The following is a 19,956-nucleotide window of genomic DNA, read 5'->3' as shown; positions in this document are numbered from 1 at the left end:
CGATAAGAACCACATGGTCCAAAAAATTATTTTTTGCTCTGAAAAGTGAATTTAGTCTCGACCAACAGAGATAATTATATATTTGTTTTATACATGCTGTATATATAAGCTATGAGAAAGGGAAAGTGCACCATTTTAGCTGTGGGGGATAATAAAGTCAATATAGCTCTGGGGTAAGTCGAGCCACCTGCCCCATACATGTAATGAGTGTATTCTATTATGTTCTAATTATTAAATCAAGATTCTGGATTTTCATGATAACAGTATAAGTATGTTCCTGAAAACTGCAAAACTGTTTATGGTAAGCCACGCTTTACTTTCAAAGAGAAAGGTGAGGGATTCTTCCCTAGATGCACTGCAATCACAAAACTTCCCAAACGTCACTGAGTTGTTGGCTGAGCAGGAAGTCCCAGCTGTTTGTAATCACCTGTAACCTGGAGGTATTGAGGTGGGATATGGAGTAAATGCAAATGGGGAGGTGGGAGATAGATGGAAGGGAAGGAGGAGCCAAAAGACCTGTTTTTTTTGTGAATGTGCAGGCCACAACTTGTGTTTTGGAGTTGTTGGATTGTGTAGGCCTATTTGATGAGTTTGATGAGGGAAAGCCGGAAATACCACATGCCTCCATAGTGTTAACTGAGCAGCTCACATCTCTGCCCTGCTGATCTAAAAACAGCTTGCACCAACAATTAAAGGTAATGAACCTACTGCTATTACTATAGGGATTATGGCAATGGGTGAATTTGCCAACATGTTGAAATATCCCTTTAATGAAAACTGCTTGTTCTCCAACCTAAAATCAAACAGTGTAGACATGATAGACCTGAGCTAATGCCACATCAGCCCATCTAACACACACACATGTAACCTGTTGAAAATGAATGGGTGGTCAGTTCAGCCCTCTGTTCCCCTGCGTGACCTCATCTCAGCCACCAAACATCTGGTCAACATCTTTCAGCTGGAGCAGACGCACATGTGGCTGCATTATAGAGCCTGCAGCTATACTCCTACAACACGCTGCTGATCCTAAATGTAAGTAAACAACTTCACCATGCTTTAGTTTTATGGGAACATTTTCTTTCATATGGCAAATTTAAAAGGTTTGTGTCTATTCTGAGGAAAAATCCTCACCAACGGTTAACAATGCAGGTCCTTTTTACTGCCCTGTGTCTGGATGATGACTTCACTCTGACCTCCTGACCTTGTAAAATGTAAATATATACTATAATACTTGTGTTTGCCATTTTAAGCTTTGAGCAGAGATTTTATCTAACACATGCAATCCCATGCATGTGTTAGAGGAGCTGTATCTAAGAGAAGCTGCATGTTTTATTGGCCCAAATAACTTATTTAATTATTTTGTGATTTATTTGCAAAACTCTTGTCTTTTTTCTTTTTTTTTTTAAAGCAGTGTTGTTTTGGGCTGCCAGCCTCTGTGCTACTGCTGGTATGTAGAGGCTGACAGAGCATAATCCAAACCCCTGTTTTGCCAGGGCCTCAAGTAACACAGCAAATATTGCCACACCAACTCATATTTCAGTCACTAGCTGAAGAAACAGCAGCTGTGGTGGAAAACAAGAGCAATTCCACTTTTCCACTGGGACCCCTGAAAATCTGCTGCTCCTGTGCCACCGCCCCAATATCTGAGTGATGGCTGGCTATTCCAGTGCAGATGGAAGCTGCCCTCCTGACACCGATACATTGTGAACCTCTAAATGCTCGACTGGATGTTATTGTCTGACAGGACACTGCCACGGAGCCCAAATTAGAGAGTCCAAAACCTCTCAGAATCCTGCACGCAATGCTTTTCTCTGCGGCCAGCCCCTCTGCTGCCACTGATATTTGTCTAGCAGCTTGATTGACAACCAGCCGACTTAGCAGAAACCCAAGACCACCACTGATTCAGAAGAGGGGACCGGGTGCTATGGTGGTGGTGGGTTTGGGGAAAAATTGGGGAAATAGTTGCTCTCAACCCCTGAATAATAATCAGGAAATTCAGGTATTCATTTTATTGCTGTCAGTGGTGAAATCAAAGATTACCATGACTACAGGCTGATCTTCTACTCTGAAATATTATTCCAGTGTAATGATGTAGTCAATCAACAGCTCTGAGCTAAGCAACATGTATGTAACACGTGTGTTAATGCTAACACACTGATGACAGTTCATCCTGAGGGGTGCAAACAGCCCGATCAATAGTTATGATAACATTTTACTTCAAACAGTGAAAGTTAATTTAACGTAAAAGCACTAAAGGAAGGTCAGAGGATCCCTGAAATCAGAAGGATCCATCATCTGGGAGCCGTCAATGTCAAACAGCTGTCAAATTTGAAGTGAATGCTGATATGGTGTAAACTTTGACCCACTGGTGGCACTAGTGTCTGTGGGATTTATCCACTGGGGACTACGATACCTACACTAGACTAGATGTCTTTGATGACCTCTAAAAAGCAATTCACTATAGTGCCAGAGAGTAAAAGAAAGGGAATCACTTGAGTTAGTTTTCTTATTCCCCTGGAGATCATAAATATCTGTAGACAATCCATCCAGTAGCTGTTTAGATAAGAACCATCTGGGTTGGGGCGGTGTTTAGCTCAGTTGGTAGAGCACCCGCCCCATGTGTTGTGTTGAGGCTATAGTCCTCGCTGCAGGCGGCCCCGGTTCGAGTCCCGCGTCGGACGGCCCTATCCTGCATGTCATTCCCCCCATCTCTGCCTCCCATTTCCTGTCACACTCTCAACTGTCCTATCGAATAAAGGCATGAAAAGCCAAAAAATATACTTTAAAAAAAAAAAAAAAAAAAAAAAAAAAAAAAAAAGAACCATGTGGGTTAATGTGATGGATGGACCAGCAGACCAGAGCTAACGTGCAAACAGCCATGCACTGCAGTGGCTTAGTGTGACGGAAGAAGCACAAACCCTCATCAAAGCTGACTTTCTGTTACAGAGGAATTTGAACCTCAGTTTGAGTTTATGTGAACTAAGAAAACAGTCTGTCCACATCAATGTCACAATAATGTCAAAAATAAACATATAATAATGATAATGATCTAATGGCAGAAGTCCCAGATCGTGATCCTGATCACTGCTAACAGCCGAGTCTGAAGTCCTCATGTCAGTCCCCATTCTCCTCCTCCCTTCCTGACTGTGATGGACCCACTGGTGCTACACGGAGCTTCAGAGGGTGAAGAAATGCAGATGATGAAGATGATGCACTGCACAAGGTCATAAAATAAAAACATACGGTATTTTCCACAAAAAGGGGTTAAAAATTAATCATTGACCCATCTCTGGTTCAGGTTTTGGTGGTTAATATTTGCATCTTTATTCCTTGTCCGTTACTGAATATCATAGACTTATTGTTTCAGTAAACGTTTCACTTCCACTCACTTCCTTCCCCACTGCCCCCCAGAAGCTGCCTTCAACAGCTCTAACCATTTTCATGTTTTCCCATATTCTGTGTTATAAACTGTTTGTTTTTTTTTGTCTGTATACAACATCTATTGAACGTCTGTCTGAGGGATCCCTCCTCTGTGTCTCACCCTGAGGTTTCTCCGGTTTTTCTCTGTTAGAAGGATTGTCTTGGAAGTTTTTCAAAAAACTGTTTGTAAAAATGGGCTATACAAATAAAGCTGCCTTACCTTGCCCTCACAACCTTCCTGCACTGTCTTCATTAGCACTGAAAATATTCATATGGGGTTAAAAAAAATGGATTGCTTCGTCTCCTGGGATTTATTTTTTCAAGTGTAGAACACCAACCTACTAAAAGTCACAGTAGTGGCTTTGAGAGGCTGATAATAACTTTGTAACACACTCACAACAACTGGAGAACTGAAGAATTGGACAAATTTAAACACTGACCTGATGGAGGTGTTATATGAAAAAAATCAAATCAAACAAACAGATCATCAAAAGTTGAAATAAATTTAGTCAAGAACATGAACACCATCCAATTTCTTATAAATCCGTTGTAACCCTGACCTCCACCAGGACAGTTTATCCTCTGTGGGCCATGAATGCACAAGATATCATAGCAACCATCCAATAACTGAACATATGTCAGTCAGGCTGAAATAAAAACACCACCAGTGAAGCCTCACAGCTGAGATCTGAGCTCATCATGTTATGGCTACAGATTTTCAGCTGTCTTCAAAAAAGTTTTTATAAAGTTATTACAAGACAGAATGCTGCCTAGTCTGCAACCGATCTAATTTTCATGAATTTCAGTACAGCAGTGTTTATCCCTACATTATATTAAACTTAATTCAATGTTAAGAGGCAGTATCGTTTGTTATCAAGCTTTAAAAGCCTGAGACCTCCCTCAGTGTGTGTCAGCAGCTGAAGCCCCGGCTCTCAGCCGCTTCCCCTCCCCGTGTGTCTCTAAGCCATTATCTATCCACTGTGTTTGAAGAGACCAGATCTGTGCTCTTCCCAAAGCCCCAGATGAAAGGTTTTGGCCTGGGGCCCCAAATACCAGCAGCCCCTGTGAACTGTGTGGTGACAGTAGTTGGTGGAGGGGTGTAATTTCTGCAACGCAGCAACATTCAGGAAGCAGAAAGGTGAGCAGAGCGTTTTCCCCTGCAGTCCAGAGAAGACGACATGAAAGAGGAAGAGATGAGTGTGTTGACGTTTGCGTGGTTTGACTCGAGAGCCGAGCAGTTGATCATGTCAGTGTGTGCAGCCACACACTGCCATTAGCAGACGCCTCGTAGAAAGGGATGGTTAGTCACAGAAGGTGTGTGTGAGAGTGGCTTCAATGTGACTGAACTGATTAGAGAGGAAGACTTCAATAAAAGACTGACACCAGCGTGAACTGCTGGGCTCAGGGTGACACTTTTCAGGCTGATTAAAAGATTCAAGTTTAAATGAGCTGTAATAACAAATGAACACTACAATTTCCCATCTTTTTCTAACACACTGCCCCAATTAAAACAGACATAATGCCAAATAGGCAGAATGATTATGAACATCACCCTGTAGAAGCCACTCATCATGTGTCAAACCGACTGGTTCAGAACTTTTATCTGAGCAGAGATAAACAGGTCTTGGTTTCTTTGAGATCAGGTCCCTGGAGATGTGGTCTGTGCATACCTGATCTAAAATAGCAGTTGTTTTCAGGAGCGGATCCTTCCTCTTCGAACCCGTCTCTGTGCCTCCAGCTTCCTGCCTGCTTTGGCCCGGTGCCTCCATCCTTCATCCTCCCCTGGCCAGCTGTCATACCAGGAAACCAAACAGAGAGAAGCCCGGCACAGAGCCGATGGCTCCGCTGTCAGTTGGATTAAATTCCTCCTGTTTTCCAAGACAAATTTTGGCAGGAATTATGCAATTTACACGTGTTTTTGTTTTTAATGACCCTGTTGTTGGCTTGGTTTGGGTGACATCATCTTGACCATAGTAAAAATACTTAAACAATTTCCCAGAATCCCAATGTGAATTCTTCAAACAATACTTGTTTTGATCAATTGATCATCAGTAATTCAAAGAGATTCAATTTGTTATCATATAAAACAAAGAAACACTTTCATCCCAGAGGACTGAACCAGCACAGCATGGCAGTTTGACTTTAAATCAGATCAATTCTCACAATAGTTGTCAATTCATTTACTTTCATTCGACTCATTTGAGTAGCGTTTGTTGTGAATACTTCAAAGACACAATATTGTTTTTGAAATTGTGTTTGTATTTTGACTGCGGTGACATTTTCACATGTAAATCCATTAATTTCAGTTTTAAACATCATGTTCAGGATGAAGAGAGGACATCTGCTTTAAGATGTAAGAAGTAATTAGTTACTTTCTATCTGATAATTGATAATCCGATAATGATCGTGCCTCTAAAACAAAGACATCCTTGCATCTAAATAATCTCTACATTTTACCAGTTAAATTCAGCTTCCATATTTGGGGGGTTAAGTCAGTTCAGTCCAGTCTCTAGTAGAGACTCTCTATAGACTTCCTCACACTGCTCAGAAGACATGAAGACTTTTATGAGGGGACACAGGAGAAAGCTGTCATTAGGTCGCTTCAACTGCCAACATCTCCAAAAACAGCTGGTTTACTATGGAGACTAATAATATCAGTTGTCCAACATGAGAATTGGCTGCTATTTACTAAGTGAGCACTTGAAGTGACGTCTTAAATGCTTTGTGTTCAACAATAATCCAACCAAACAATACGCTGATAGACAATAGTTAAACTTTCACACTGTCACTATGTATTTTCATATAATTGTGGAGGCATTTCCTCACTTCAGTGTGACCTCTACAGACTGCAATGAGAGCAAGTAGAGGACGAGGCGTCCTCTGGTGAAGATACCTTGGGAAGATTGCGTGGTGGTATAAAGAGAGATTAGGCCCCTGGGGTGTTTAAATGCTAAACAGGGAAAACGACCCTCAGAGCTTCTGGTCTTTTGATCTCCCACCTTTTTAAATGGAAAACAGCTCCCAATGAATTCAGCATTATGATTAATAACATACCCTCAAGATTCCACCCAGCGACACACAGAGAAATGCAGACAAAAAAGAAAAGTCTGTTCTGTGTTTTAATTATTTATTTTTCATTTTAAGATACAAAGGCCAAACATAAGGGAATCCTCTTAGAAACACAATACTGGAATAAAAAAAAAAGCTTCAAATCCAGTCAAAATTCTATGAGGTCAACAGTCATTATAGCAAGAAACAAACTCATATAATACCATAAAACCACATCAATGTCATAGATTTTTTTTTTGTTTTGTTCTTTTTGATCAATCGTATAAAAGCTGAACAGCGGGAAACAGGAGATCTACAATAGTTTGAAGGTTGATGAACATCTAGAAAAAAAATTAAGCTATGCTATCAATAAAATTCAGATTGGTTCAACTTAAACTGGTCAATAAAATGCATGCAGACATGGATAACATGGGTGACTGCCTCTGGAATTGTCTGCAACAATAATTAATATTGTACAGTGTTTGACACCAACGTCCATCATCAGCCTCTCAGTGGCACTGCTATCCCCTCATGCATTTTTAAGGATCTTGAATGAATATTCATTGTTATCAAAACTAACGCAGCATAATATTGCACAAGCCCATAATTCATAATTCATGGGGCAGAAAGATTTAGAATACTGTGACGGGGGCGGCAGAAGCAGATGATACGGCAGGTCTTGTGACGTGTCCAGTGGAACCGTAACAATCAGCTTTAATTTGGTTTCTCTCTAACAGGCTTATCAGCAGGGTCGCAGCTTTCAACTGGAGGCATAATGTTGGACCCTAAAGAAAACCATCTGCAGCAAACATTAACATCTACTTATATATGAACAGATTCCAGTACAAAGGTACTGTATATATGCATGTCACATATTAACACTGATAAACCAAAGCAAGGGATTGCCCCTGACCTCTCACACAGTTTAGTCTAACAAAGAAACTGTGAGTCTACTGTATATTCTTCTCTTTGCTCTACATGTAACGATGAATAAGTTCAAATAGGTTTGCTCTTCAATACGCAATACTGTTTTTTTTTGGTTTTTCAAATATCAAATATCAAAACACAAACATCAAAGTGCCATAAAAAAAGTGAAAGTGGGTGGACACATCTAGAAGCACAACCAAGTGAATAAGTGAGTGAGTGATAGTATTTCAGTAGCATTTGCTGTACATGAGGAGCAGATCTGCTTTGACCTGAGATGCCCATCATTCATGTTAAACTGCCAGTCTCTACACTGTTGTTATCGCTATCTGTCAATTCAAGAACCCTGTCAGCAAGAACAGATGGATTTTAATCGCTGAGCTCTGAAGTTGTTCTGAGAATTAAGACGGAGAGAAAAAATCTCAACACGAGCTTCCTTAGAAAATCAATTCATTCAAACAAGCCTGTGTCTGATCCACTAGAAACGGACCATGAGGCTGATATATTTTTAAAATAAACCACTTGGTGAAATTTGACACACATCTCCTGCAGCAGCCAACATATGAATACTGAAGGAACTATCACGTGTCAAAACACTGTGATCAGGGGAGTAATTCAAATGACAGTCAAAGTTGAGATAATCTAGTGAATGAATAAGAGCGGCTAACAGCAGCAGACTGTGTAAATCTCAGCCGACAGCTATTGTTCATTTCCTCCAGAGCAATAAAATGTCTCTTTTCTCTATCACACAACAATGATCTCAAGCTCTTTTTGTTCTTTGTTTACAACCTCCTGTCTGTCAATGGTGGTGTCTCCCCTGGCTCTGAGATCACATCTGTTTGGCTGCTAAACGGCCTGACTGACGGTTCATTGACCGCATCGTGTCCCACAGTGACGGAGGTTTCATGCATCTGATTCCTCTCCTGTCCTGTGTGGGTCTGTGTCAGTGCAACATATTGTCTTCTTCTACGTAAACCCACAGGAACAGAAACCCGTGGGTGTTGTTGGCACAAAACTTCACCCTGATTTAGCCGAATGCAGCCAAATGAGTTACATGTAACTTCGCAAGCTGGACGTCAATTTCAAACACAGTTTTCAGTACAAATAAGGATCTGTAGATAGTGGGATGTTTGCGCTTGTGTTATGCTACTACACATATAGCACATGTGTTACCAAAGTTAATACAACTAACCTTCAGCGGTGCCCTCGTAAGCAGTTCAAACAGAGAACATGAACTGGGGGGAAATACTGGGATTACTGTAGCACACACAGAGACATCTTCAGAGTTTTAGTCTATTATTTTTTCTCAACAAACACAAGAACTGTCTCAACAAGAAAAATAATCAACCAAAAGCATCAATGTTTCCTCTAAAGATAATATATGTGTCCTGTGGAGAGATCAAGGAGTGTGGTTATAGGGCATGTGCAAGCTGTTGGGTGGAGCTTATGTACATCACCAGACGTGGGTCTTGGAGATTCGACTATCAGGTAGAACTGATCTGGGATCAGAGTCCAGGGAGCACCAACTGATACAGCAGCAGGATTGTTACCCCTGACCTCTGACACAGGATGAGAGATATTCCATCTTTGATTTAGCTGGTAGGTGGAATAGAAATCTGATCCCAGCTCTGCTTGGTTACAGAGAAGATACTGTGTGGCCTCTCCGAGCGATCACACGTTCGGTTCAGGTGGAAAAGATGAGCGATCACTTCAGGGAGAGAGGGGACACACGTGAGCTTTACTCGATCTGGTGACAGTGGTTAGAGGTAACGTCTCCCGCCTCCAACCTGCCGGGGTGGGGGTGGGGGGTGGGTGGGTTGGAGTGGCGAGGCGCTACTCTGGTGTTTGCTGCCCCCTAGGGCTGAGAGCAAGGCAGTGCAGGTGTGGCTCAGGAGGGAGAAGAAGGGGGAGGTGGGAAAAAGGTGGCAGGGAGGGAGGAAGGAAGGGTGGTGGGGGCGGGGGTTAGAGAGGGAGGCAGAGACTCGGTGGTGCTACTCGTCACAGCCCAGCAGCTCAATCCGCAGGGTGATGCGCTCGTGCCACTCCCACGGCAGGACGCGGACGTATCGGCTGTAGAACGGCGGCTCAAAGATGTTCTTTTTGTGAACGTTGTTGTCGCTGTTGCCCGGGAAGATCTGGACAGAGAGGAGCGGAAAATCAAAACGGTTCAACTCTTCCTCGTTCGACAGCTTGTTTACTAGTTTGCTCTTTCCGTCATCTTGTCGTGCCGTGTATGTATGTCCACGGGCTACAAAACAAACTGGTGTGCGAGCTAAATACAGACCGCAAAATGTGGATATTCTCAGCAATTATCTCCTTTGCATGTCAGATGACTGACAAAAAGACTCTCTGGAACTAATATATAAGGATGCAAACTCTTGTGGGAGTTTTTTTCCACATGTTCTCAAGTTTGAAAACAGAAACTGACTTAACAAAGACAAACAAAAACATGTAAAAAGTGTTTTAGCAATTAGTACAACGTCATTAACAATGCTGACATTACTGGATAAAATACAGACTGAGGACATAAACTCGACCTGACCAAGTCACAACAAACAATATCAATGTTGCACATCCTTGATTTAATGACTTCATTTGGTTGTGCTCATGCAAACATCTGGCAGGGAGTTTTTCGGATGCATTCTGAATGAATGCACACAGAAGAGTAATCAGGCCCAGTGACACCATGATTGGTTCCACGTGTGTAGACAAGAAGATCACATACAGGCTTCACTGTCACTTCATCTCTTTGACATGAAGCAAACAACCATCGGAAAAGTCTTTATACCACATTTTAATATTCTAAAATCATTGTTATTACAATGTTTTATCTAGTAGAGTCGATGTCTCTGATCTCATTCTGCATTTTCCTATCAGATGTGTTTAAAATGCTCTCATGAAACTCATGTCTCTTATGCCTTGCAGCCACTCTGTTATTTGTATATTCTCTTTTATATACTCTTTTATATCTGTGTTATTTCCACAGAGATTAAATCAGTTTCATGCTTTAAAGGGAAAGTTCAACATTTTGGCAAATTCACCTATTGTCATAATCCCTATAGTTTTAGGGGTAGATTCATTACCTCTAATTGTCAGTGCAAGCTGTTTTTAGATCGGTGGGGCAGAGACGTGAGCTCTGCACGGCCTGGACTATTTTTGCCTTTCCCTCATCAAACTCATCAAATACACAATCCAAAAACTCCAAAACACTCTGGTGGACAAGTTGTGACCTGCACATTCACCACGCTATGAGATAATAATGAAACGTTACGAGACAGAGTTGTTTTCGAGGCAAATGTGTAACCGAAACTATATTCCAGATACGACTGCTGGGCGGAGTGACTTCAAAAGCGCAAGTAGTTCTGAGTATTTGCTTCATGTGTCGTAATGTTACACAATTATACTTTATTATTTCATAGCGTGGTGAATGTGCAGGTCACAACTTGTCTACGAGAGTGTTTTGGAGTTGTTGGATTGTGTATTTGATGAGTTTGATGAGGGAAAATAGAAAGTACCATAGCCTATGCCTCCGTTGCGTTAGCTGAGCAGCTCACGCCTCTGCCCTGCTGATCTAAAAACAGTTTGCATCGATAATTAAAGGTAATGAACCTACTCCTAAAACTATAGGGATTATGGCAATGGGTGAATTTGCCAAAATGTTGAACTATCCCTTTAAGTTTTTTTGCAAGGCCATGTTTCCTGTGCCTGAACTGAACTGACCTTGTCCGTCTTTGTGGTGTCATCCTTCACAACGGTCCAGGTCTGTCCATCATCACTGTGAGCTACCTTGAAGGCCATGACGAACTGGATGGAGCCAAAGTCTTTGGCCCCCTGTGTGATGATTCCTGTGATCTTCTTGGGCGACAGGAGGTCCACCTGACGACGTAGAAACAGCTTCATCGTACAAAAGCAGAGACGGGGAAACTCAAAAACAGCATGATGAAGCTCTGTCTTGTCCCCCCCCTACCTGAAGCCACTCAGATCGGTTGGTGGTGGCGGCGGTCCAGGCGTTGGTCTTGCCCTGTTTGTCCAGCCGGGCGTAGTGAGGGTGCCAGGTAAAGGCCTCGATGCCCCAGGTGCGGAAGGTGCTGGACGCCGCGATCTGGCGGTCCGACACCAGTCGGGACTTCATGCCCATCGGCTCTGAACAACCTGAAGTGTTTGAATACACTGTGGAGGTGAGACCAGGCAGAGGGACAGAGGAAGAGACAGAGAAAAGACGAATGGGAAGAAAGAGAGAGAAAGTATGATAGACAGGGGATGGGCAGGAAGCGGCCCAGGCCAGCCAGTGATGTGAAGCAGCAGACAGACACCCGGAGATGATGATGATGATGATGATGGTGCAGGACGACATGAGCAGATAGAGCGGCAGAGCCACAAACATGCAGCTTTAGGTTTAGATGAGTACATGCGGTGACTGATATGCTGTGATCCTTTATTCTCATACTCTCTATGTCATGTTATACTGTATTTTCAATACAAACTAAATCCCTGGAGCAGAAAGTAGAAAGTGGAGATTACTGTTTAGGTTATAAAGGCTGTAAAAGGCTTTTTAATGGGTGTGGCTCCATGAAGCAGCTGAGCATGCAGATCAGGAACAGAGGGTGAAAGCTGCAAACTTTGCTGTGTGGAGTCGCTGTTTCTACAACATCTGCTCTCATTCTCATTACGTCATTTTACACTTCGCTTGATTCACTCAATGCAATGGAGTTGAGTGAGTTTGAAATAGTGACCTATGGCTTCCAAGAAACAAACTTTTGCATTAAAGCAAATGTACTTCTCTCTCTGAGCAGACTGTTGTTTCTCATGCTGGTGAACAAGCTGCAACAAGCTGCAAATATAGCAGATTTTACAGCCATGCACAAACAGGGAAGCAAAGCCAGTGAGAGAGAGACAGACAGTGATCTGATAAACGAGACAACCATCAAGAGAGATGGACATTTAACGGTGTAACGAGGCCACACTGGCTTTATGGTAAAAAATACCAACAAAATCAACAGACATTTGTTACAATACAGACTGTTTAAAAGAACCCAGTACTTTGTTTGCCTGCTGGGCGACAAAAAACCTCAGAGTCATTAGCATTTGTGTAGACATGTTTGCATTATAGCAAGATGTGATCATATGGTTCTGATGAGAGACTGAGGGATCATCATGGAATTGAGTCATGACACATTCTGCATCTGTGTTCAAAGTTACTGGGTAGTGAAATCCTCTGAGTAACATCCTTTGAAATGTGATCAGTCGCTGAGTGAAGGACTGAAAACAATTAGTGAGGAAACATGAGGTGAATGCAGGGAAAAAATATGTTGTTTCCCTTCTTGTAGCTCTAGTTTTATGGTGATACCACCTTGTATCAGTACCTAATGGACATGTCTGCACTGAACACCAGCTGTTTGTGGATGTGCATGCTGGTTGAGTATGTTCTGCCTGAGTATACCGTTTAGCTCGCAGCCCACCAGCTCCATGCGCAGGGTGCAGGCCTTGCGACACACCACAGGGACGATGCGGATGTACTGGGCGATGATCGGAGGGTCGAACAGGTTGGTCTTGGTGCCGTCATTGTCTACGTTTCCCACGAACACCTACAAGAGAAGAAGTGGTAAGTGGGAGATTGTGTTCAACATCAAACATATATTTAATTTTTTTTTTCCTTGGCTGTTTATCTCATAGAATAAAAGAATGTATTTCACACAATCTTATTGTGGGTTTGGTGGTGTAGAAATCCACTGCTCCCTCTAGTGGTTCATATCTATCTCTTTTCATTTCTATATTTGAATATGCAGGTGCATCTCAATAAAGTAGAACAGATGGAGCTGTCTTCTCTGTGATAGTGGAGCTACTGAACCAGACTAAGAGACCATTTAAATGTTCAGGAAACCTTTGCAGGTGTTTGGAGTTAATCAGCTGACCAGTGTGACATCATTAGGTTACAATAGTGAACCGTTTCACTATATTCTAACTATTTGAGATTCAGAATTTGGGTTTTCATTAAATGTAAAGAAATAAAGACATGAAATAATTCAGTGTAATGAATCTGAATTGAACTAAATTTAATTTTCCATTATATTCTAACTTATTGAGATGCACCTGTATGGTGTTGTGGTTTCTGAATTGACACGGATGTGTTTTGACTGCCACATATTTCAGTATGTGAAGGGCTGTGGGCTGTTCTGTGCTCTGTTGTGCAGCAGTCGGTGAACTGATGTGTCTCTCACTTGGTCCTTTCTCTGGCCCTCTGTTCTGTACATGGTGTAGGTCTTTCCGTCCAGGCTGGAGGCCACCTTGAAGGCCTTAATGAACTCAGCTGTTCCCATGCGGCTGGCACCCTGAGTCACAATGCCTGTGAAACGCATTTTCCTCTGCATGTTGATCTGGAGATGTGGAAAAAAAATAACATCCATTAGTTCATTAAGTTCCTTTTTAAAGAGATCTTCTATTCAAATGATCAACTGAAATATTAAATCAACGCAGATAACAATTGGTTAGGTTTTCAAAACAGAAAAAAAATAAATGAAACGCAGAATGTAAAAAGATCCAAATGTACCTACTGAATGTAAACCCGGCTTCAATTGGCTTCATTCATGTTGGACTTATCTAATATAACACTGATCTCACCTCTATCCATGGGTTTCTGTCATGTGCAGCAGCACTCCAGGCGTTCACCAGTCCCTTGTGGTTAAGGCGGGAGAGCTCAGAGCCCCAGCGCTGCAGGCCCAGGAGGCTGTAGCGGACTGATGAGGCAGAGATCTGGGACTCAGCGATGCCCCCTCCCTCCATACCCAGCAGAGAAATACAGCCTGCAGAGGAGACGGGGTTGAGAGGGTGGGGAGACAGACTCTTAAAATTAGAACGAGATCTCTGACTGTGAGGCAAATCAGAACCTTCAAGAAACCTGAGTTTGTGTACCTGTATGGTAGGTTTATGTACATGTAAAAACATAGTTACCTACATCATGAAATCCTGAACTGATACTCAAGACAAAGAAAGTCATCATCTAATGTGCATTTGCTCAAATCTCCGGTCTGTGCTAAACCTGCTAAACTGTGCTGTGTAAACCATTAAGTCATTATGAATGCAGAGCCCTGAATCAGCTTCATTGAATAAAGTATTGATTCTTCATTTGGACCCAGGCACTCGCTGCTTATTGATCATCCTAAAACACAGCAGCTTGGCCGCTCTCCCAAACCCATCACCTTAAATGTCTTCCTTCAATTACTATGTATGACACCGGTAATAGCACATCACTTCATTTATTCAATAAACTTTCCTGAGGGGTTTAAACATCTAATTTCCCATTCAAGCCAAGGAGAAAGTAGTCTCATATTGTTGGAGCCCTATACACTATTAAGTACTTTAGAACTCCAGTCTCGAGAGGACGAACTGATCCATTATGGTTGTTTTTAGCTATCTGGCCCGTGTGTGAGAGCACGCTACAGTGGGGTGCTGGCCCGGTACACTTACGCAGTTGGCAGAGTTTGCCCACGTAAGGGGAAGGGCAGTTGCATTTGAAATCTCCATCCAGGTCCCTGCAGGTGCCCCCATTCTGACACGGCTGGCCGGCACAGTCGTTGACGTCTGCAGAAAGACAAACCAACATGATGACTTCCTGTAGCTCACTGGTCAACGTCAATCAGCCTGTCCTGGAGGTTAGACTGCAGTTAGAAGTGTGAGTGTGGATCACACGTCATGCCTGAGAACTAAACAATGAGGTTTCTTGAGGTGTTTCACACTGAGGTTAGTTGAAGCTAGGGATGCACCGATCCAGCTTTTTCAGTCCCATTGCCAGCACCGACACCTGGGTTAAGTGTATCAGCCAATACTCGATACCGATCCCATACCACTGTTGAATTAATTAACTGTATACCAGTGGTCCCCAACCTTTTTTGGCTCGTGACCCCATTTTGACATCACAAATTTCAGGATTTCTAGAATTCGTTGTTTGTTACACTGTGTTGCAAATACAGAGTAGCCAGATTAGTGAATAATGTGACATTTTATTTTCCCTGATCAGGATATACATGTACAGTTAGGCAAGCATGTATTTACAAGGCTGAAAATTAATACTGAACAAACAATCTCTCAAACAATGAATTAGAATAAAGAGTCACCACAGCATTTTAAACTGGACAGAGTGATGTTTGAAAGATGAAAAGTATCACAGTATCACAACTTAAGTAGCGGCCACTTGTGCAGTCACATGATCGCGGCCGTCAATCAAGATGCGCCACTTCAGATATTTTTATCTGCTGCATTTAATTTGAACTTGATTGATATTTGAGAAAGTGAAATTATAGAATACAGTTGTTTAAGATTGTGTGTGCTGTTTTTAATCATAATTTTAAAAAGAATAATAATTAGTTAAAAAAATATTTTTATCAGGATTTTTTAAATCAATTACTAGACATTTCAGGCAACCCCATTTGAATTCCAGACGACCCCATACAGGGTTGCGACCCCAAGGTTGAGAAACACTGCTGTATCCCTTGCCATGTGGAAGACATTGAAGGCATCGCTTGACTTTAACATTACTTTCCTGACTTTGTAAACCCTTATTGCTCTGTGTTGGTTGTCTACCGTCATGCTGCTCCTGCTGCCGACACCTGATGTAGCACGAGTCACAAACATAGAATTGAAGTGAACAGATTGGCATGATGGATCAGTCCCATTATCCGAGACCTGATCTAGATATTTAGTCAACACCTGGGCCGATATCAGATGGGTGCATCCCTAGCTGAAGCCATGCCAACTGGACCTGCAGCAGAGAGAGGACTGGAGACTGTTACTTCACATTAGACAGTAAAATGAGACAAAGACCCAACAGCATCAGAACAGAAGATCTGGATACCAGGTGGTAAATGTGTTTAGTGTGTTTAAATGTGTCGTCATGATACATGTTAGTTTAACAATGAGTTGGTTATGATGAAGGACCATGCACGTCTAATGCCTGTTTAATCTTGTTGTAATTCTTTGTACTTCCTCTTGATGGCGCCCAACACTATCTGTCCAGCTCAGTCAGTGTGAGAGGAGCCGGCAGCAGAAAGAAACAGGAATAAACTAAAACTGCTTTTCATCTGTCAGTGTGACTAAACCTACACTGAACAAATTCACCAAGAACACACACAGACACACACACACCCCAGGAGCGACTTTCCTGTTTAGCTTGATATACAGATGACTGCATAGCAAAAGGGGAATTTCAGTCCATCTTTGAAGCTTTGGACACGCCGATGTGATTTTTTCTACCCAACAAACACACACATGGCACTATCTCCCTACCCACATGCTCGTTCTATAAATAGCTCTGTGTCTAAACATCCATTTTCACACGGACGCATGAGGAGTACAGTAATTCTGAGATGTGCTTCCACACAATCTGGATAATGAGGTCCGCACACAGTAGTGACACATCTGGCTCTGGGAGCTCACACTAAATTACCTAAAATAGACTATTTCTAGCAGCAACAGCAGCTGAAGATTTTCAACACCAAGCTCTCGACACGTTGTAAATAAATAAGCTCAGTGAATTTACTACTGTGGCACCGTTTGACAGCAGTTACCTGGGTCTGTATCCAGATCTGATACATTCACTGGAACATCTTCAGGTTTTACTAGGACAATGTGTCAAAGCCTGGTTTTAGAGCTATTTGCACCTAAATCGAACTTTTTAAGGATTAAAATCAAATCAGGTAACAGGCATTGAATATATAACAGACAACAAAGAATGAATATAGTATCACACTAGCTGGTATTAAAATGTGTGTTTAGTGACCTGCTGGTGGATAAAGATGTGACATTAAAAGTTGTTTTTGCACATAATTACTTCTTACAGTGAAATAAAGACAGTTGTTTTAAGAAGAGATATATCATTCATTTGCTGTATGAAGGACTAAAACTTTGTAGGCAGAGTTAAGATTCATAATTCAAGATGTTTTATTGTCAATTCTCCATCTTTCCTTGTTTCCAGGACACACAGAAGAATTGAAAAGTTGTTTCTTTCTCCCCTTAAAATTAAACAGTAGAGAATATGAAATAATAAATAAAACTAAAATGAGATAAAACATAATATAATGTATAAAAACAACCTATGTACAGCAGTGGTGGTAGTGCAAATGGTAGTGCAAGATGCACATGGACAGTAGTAGTAGCAGTAGTTTATTAACCATCCCTGAATCCAGACTTCAAGGTGAGTTTAAAGGCTGACTTGGCAAAATGGCTCCATCTCTATAATAAACTATGTCACAACAGGCCACAACCACACGTTTTAGACAGCATCACTCATAGACTTAAATGAGTAATTAATAACAGACTGATGGAAACTCTGGTCAAGTCCTGTTGTGCGTCAGCTGGTGGCCCTTTCTCAAGTAAGAGGATTGGGCATCAGAAGGACCATACAGTCTGCTCAGTTTCAGGTCAGGCTCTAATCCATTTATCTGAGGGGGTAGGGGGACACGCAGCATCTCTGGGACAGGGAGAGGAACAGGTGCACCAACGCTGCAGAGGCTCGTCACTTTGTTTACTGCTCAGGATCCGAATGCCTCAAGTGTATAAACACTCTGATCAGCTGTAACCAGGACAGACGTACAGATGATTCAGTGTAAACACCTCGTAAATAAAATGTCAACATAGAGAAACAACAGACATCTAATTAGCTGTTGCATGTGCAGCAGTATCTGCTATCAGCACGCTGTTCGCATACAGTATATATGTATATAGATTTTGTTTATCAGAGCATGTGCATGGCCTGTGTCCAGTGAACTCTACTATACAGAAAGAGCACACTAGCACAATATTTACAGTGTCAATATCTGTCTCAGCGTGAAGCAAAAGCCAATACAAATCTCATGCAGCTTATTTGAAACCAGACCCTAATCGATGCAGAGCCAAGGTCGACTAGGCAGTGTGTATGGCAATCAGTAAAGCGATCTCAGTCCAGAATCGGTGCTGCAGCCAGCAGGATTCAGGCCTAAATGAAGGTACAAGTCTGCGTGTGTCGGCCCAAACCTGCTGAGGTAGAATATGTTCTATTCTACAAACCTCACAGTGGGACACCTTGGCCCATAAGGTACACAAAATGGTTTTTAAAGTAGATCTTGTGTGTTTTTTATGGTTGGACAATGATATTTCTCTATTAAAAGGAGAATTCCGGCCATTTTTGACCCCTAAATCGTTGTCCTGATGGTCACCCAGTGTTGGGGGGAGCAAAAAACGTGAATAAAATTGATGCAGGCAAACCGGAGTTACACCATGGTTACCCGGCGCTAGGGATAGCGACAACAACGCTAACCTATGGGGGCAATTAATGGCAAATAAATGGTCGAGCAGTGCAGTGGTAATGTCCAGAATATCTCCGACCGTTTATCACAACAAGGAAAAAGTGTTTGTCTCTGTGGCGGGGAGAGCAGGCGCTCTGTGATTGGATAGTAATGTCTTTCCAGGACGTTTCAGAGTTAGGCAGAGTTAGGCACAAAGTTTATACGGTTTATACTGTACACTATATGAGTTCAGTGGTGTGTCATAAGGATTCCAGTTATGTACCATAGATATTTGATTGTGTTTGTTGTGGTTGAAAGAATTGCCCCCATAGGTTAATGTTGTCGCTATCCCTAGCGCTGTCTTTTCTGCGATTTTAGTCGCATTTTTTGCTCCCCCCCAACACTGGGTGACCATCAGGAAAACGATTTAGGGGTCAAAGATCACCAGAATTCCCCTTTAAGTCAAAAAATGGGAACTAAAGAGTGAAACTAAGAAAGGCTATACAAGAAGTTTCATATAAATATGGGACGGACAGAGTAAATAAATACAGAATACATTTTATCAACCTTCCACCTTTTGGACTCAACTTTCTTTCTAACTAATGACAACATGGAGCAAGAAAATTACATATTACTAATTATCACTATCACTAAAGTTGCCATGGCACAACAGCCTAGGAGGCACTCTAAAGGCAAAATGGTCAGCGGACAAAAGCCACAATGGCATTATTAAATGGAGAAAAAAAAGACTGAAAGGTTTCCAGATGTGTAATTTGCTGTGCACTGTGGAATGAACTCGAAGTAGAGCAGGGAGCACCACAGCAGGACCCAGAATAGCTGTAAGCCGGATCTCTGCCAGGGTGCCACTCTGCTGTAGCTCTGAATTGAAGCGTCTGATGTCATACAGTCTATTTACTGAGAATATTATTTAAAGCCCTGTTTCTAAGCACTCCCTCTGAATAGGTTGAGCTGTGATGACATCACATCCTGTGCGCTGGTACATGAGAGCTGTGGTCCTTCAGGTTGAGATATCTGGAGCATTTGAATATGTTAATGATTTCACTACTGCAGTAAGAAAGCTGTTTTCACCATTTAAATGGACATTAATTGGACCCAGTGTTTAACTGACACGGATGACTGACCCCTATGACTTGGATGAATAAAAGGGAATCTTTGTTAAGACAATTGTAATTGCCCTTTTTCATGGTTAGATATTTATATAAATGTGGTTACTGCAGTGCTCAACTCCCAGTGAGGCCAAAAGAAGAGGAGCAAGGAGTAAATACTACTGTAGAGCGAGGATTTTTTT

General features: G+C 42.0%; 1 protein-coding gene across 4 annotated transcripts in view; it reads right to left on the bottom strand.

Annotated features, from left to right (window-relative positions):
* Positions 1-6,530: 6,530 nt before the first annotated feature.
* The window catches only part of mfge8b (milk fat globule EGF and factor V/VIII domain containing b), a 28,243-nt gene continuing 14,817 nt past the window's right edge, over positions 6,531-19,956 (bottom strand). For 2 of the 4 annotated variants that reach the window (XM_085778469.1, XM_085778471.1), the window contains 7 exons: positions 14,857-14,970; positions 14,011-14,192; positions 13,611-13,766; positions 12,833-12,977; positions 11,360-11,544; positions 11,113-11,268; positions 6,531-9,527 (listed from right to left, as the gene is read on the bottom strand). In XM_085778469.1, the coding sequence (XP_085634595.1) occupies positions 9,384-9,527; positions 11,113-11,268; positions 11,360-11,544; positions 12,833-12,977; positions 13,611-13,766; positions 14,011-14,192; positions 14,857-14,970 (1,082 nt within the window). In that variant the 3' untranslated portion in view covers positions 6,531-9,383. Of the gene's footprint in view, positions 9,528-11,112; positions 11,269-11,359; positions 11,563-12,832; positions 12,978-13,610; positions 13,767-14,010; positions 14,193-14,856; positions 14,971-19,956 lie in introns of all 4 variants that reach the window. The other 2 variants (XM_085778468.1, XM_085778470.1) reach the window with 1 other exon arrangement.

The sequence above is a fragment of the Trachurus japonicus genome, chromosome 6, assembly GCF_045865225.1.
Source record: "Trachurus japonicus isolate A0001 chromosome 6, Traja_1.0".
Classification (NCBI taxonomy): domain Eukaryota; kingdom Metazoa; phylum Chordata; class Actinopteri; order Carangiformes; family Carangidae; genus Trachurus; species Trachurus japonicus.
Note: the sequence above shows the minus strand (reverse complement) of the source record. Positions and strands in the feature narration are given on the sequence as shown.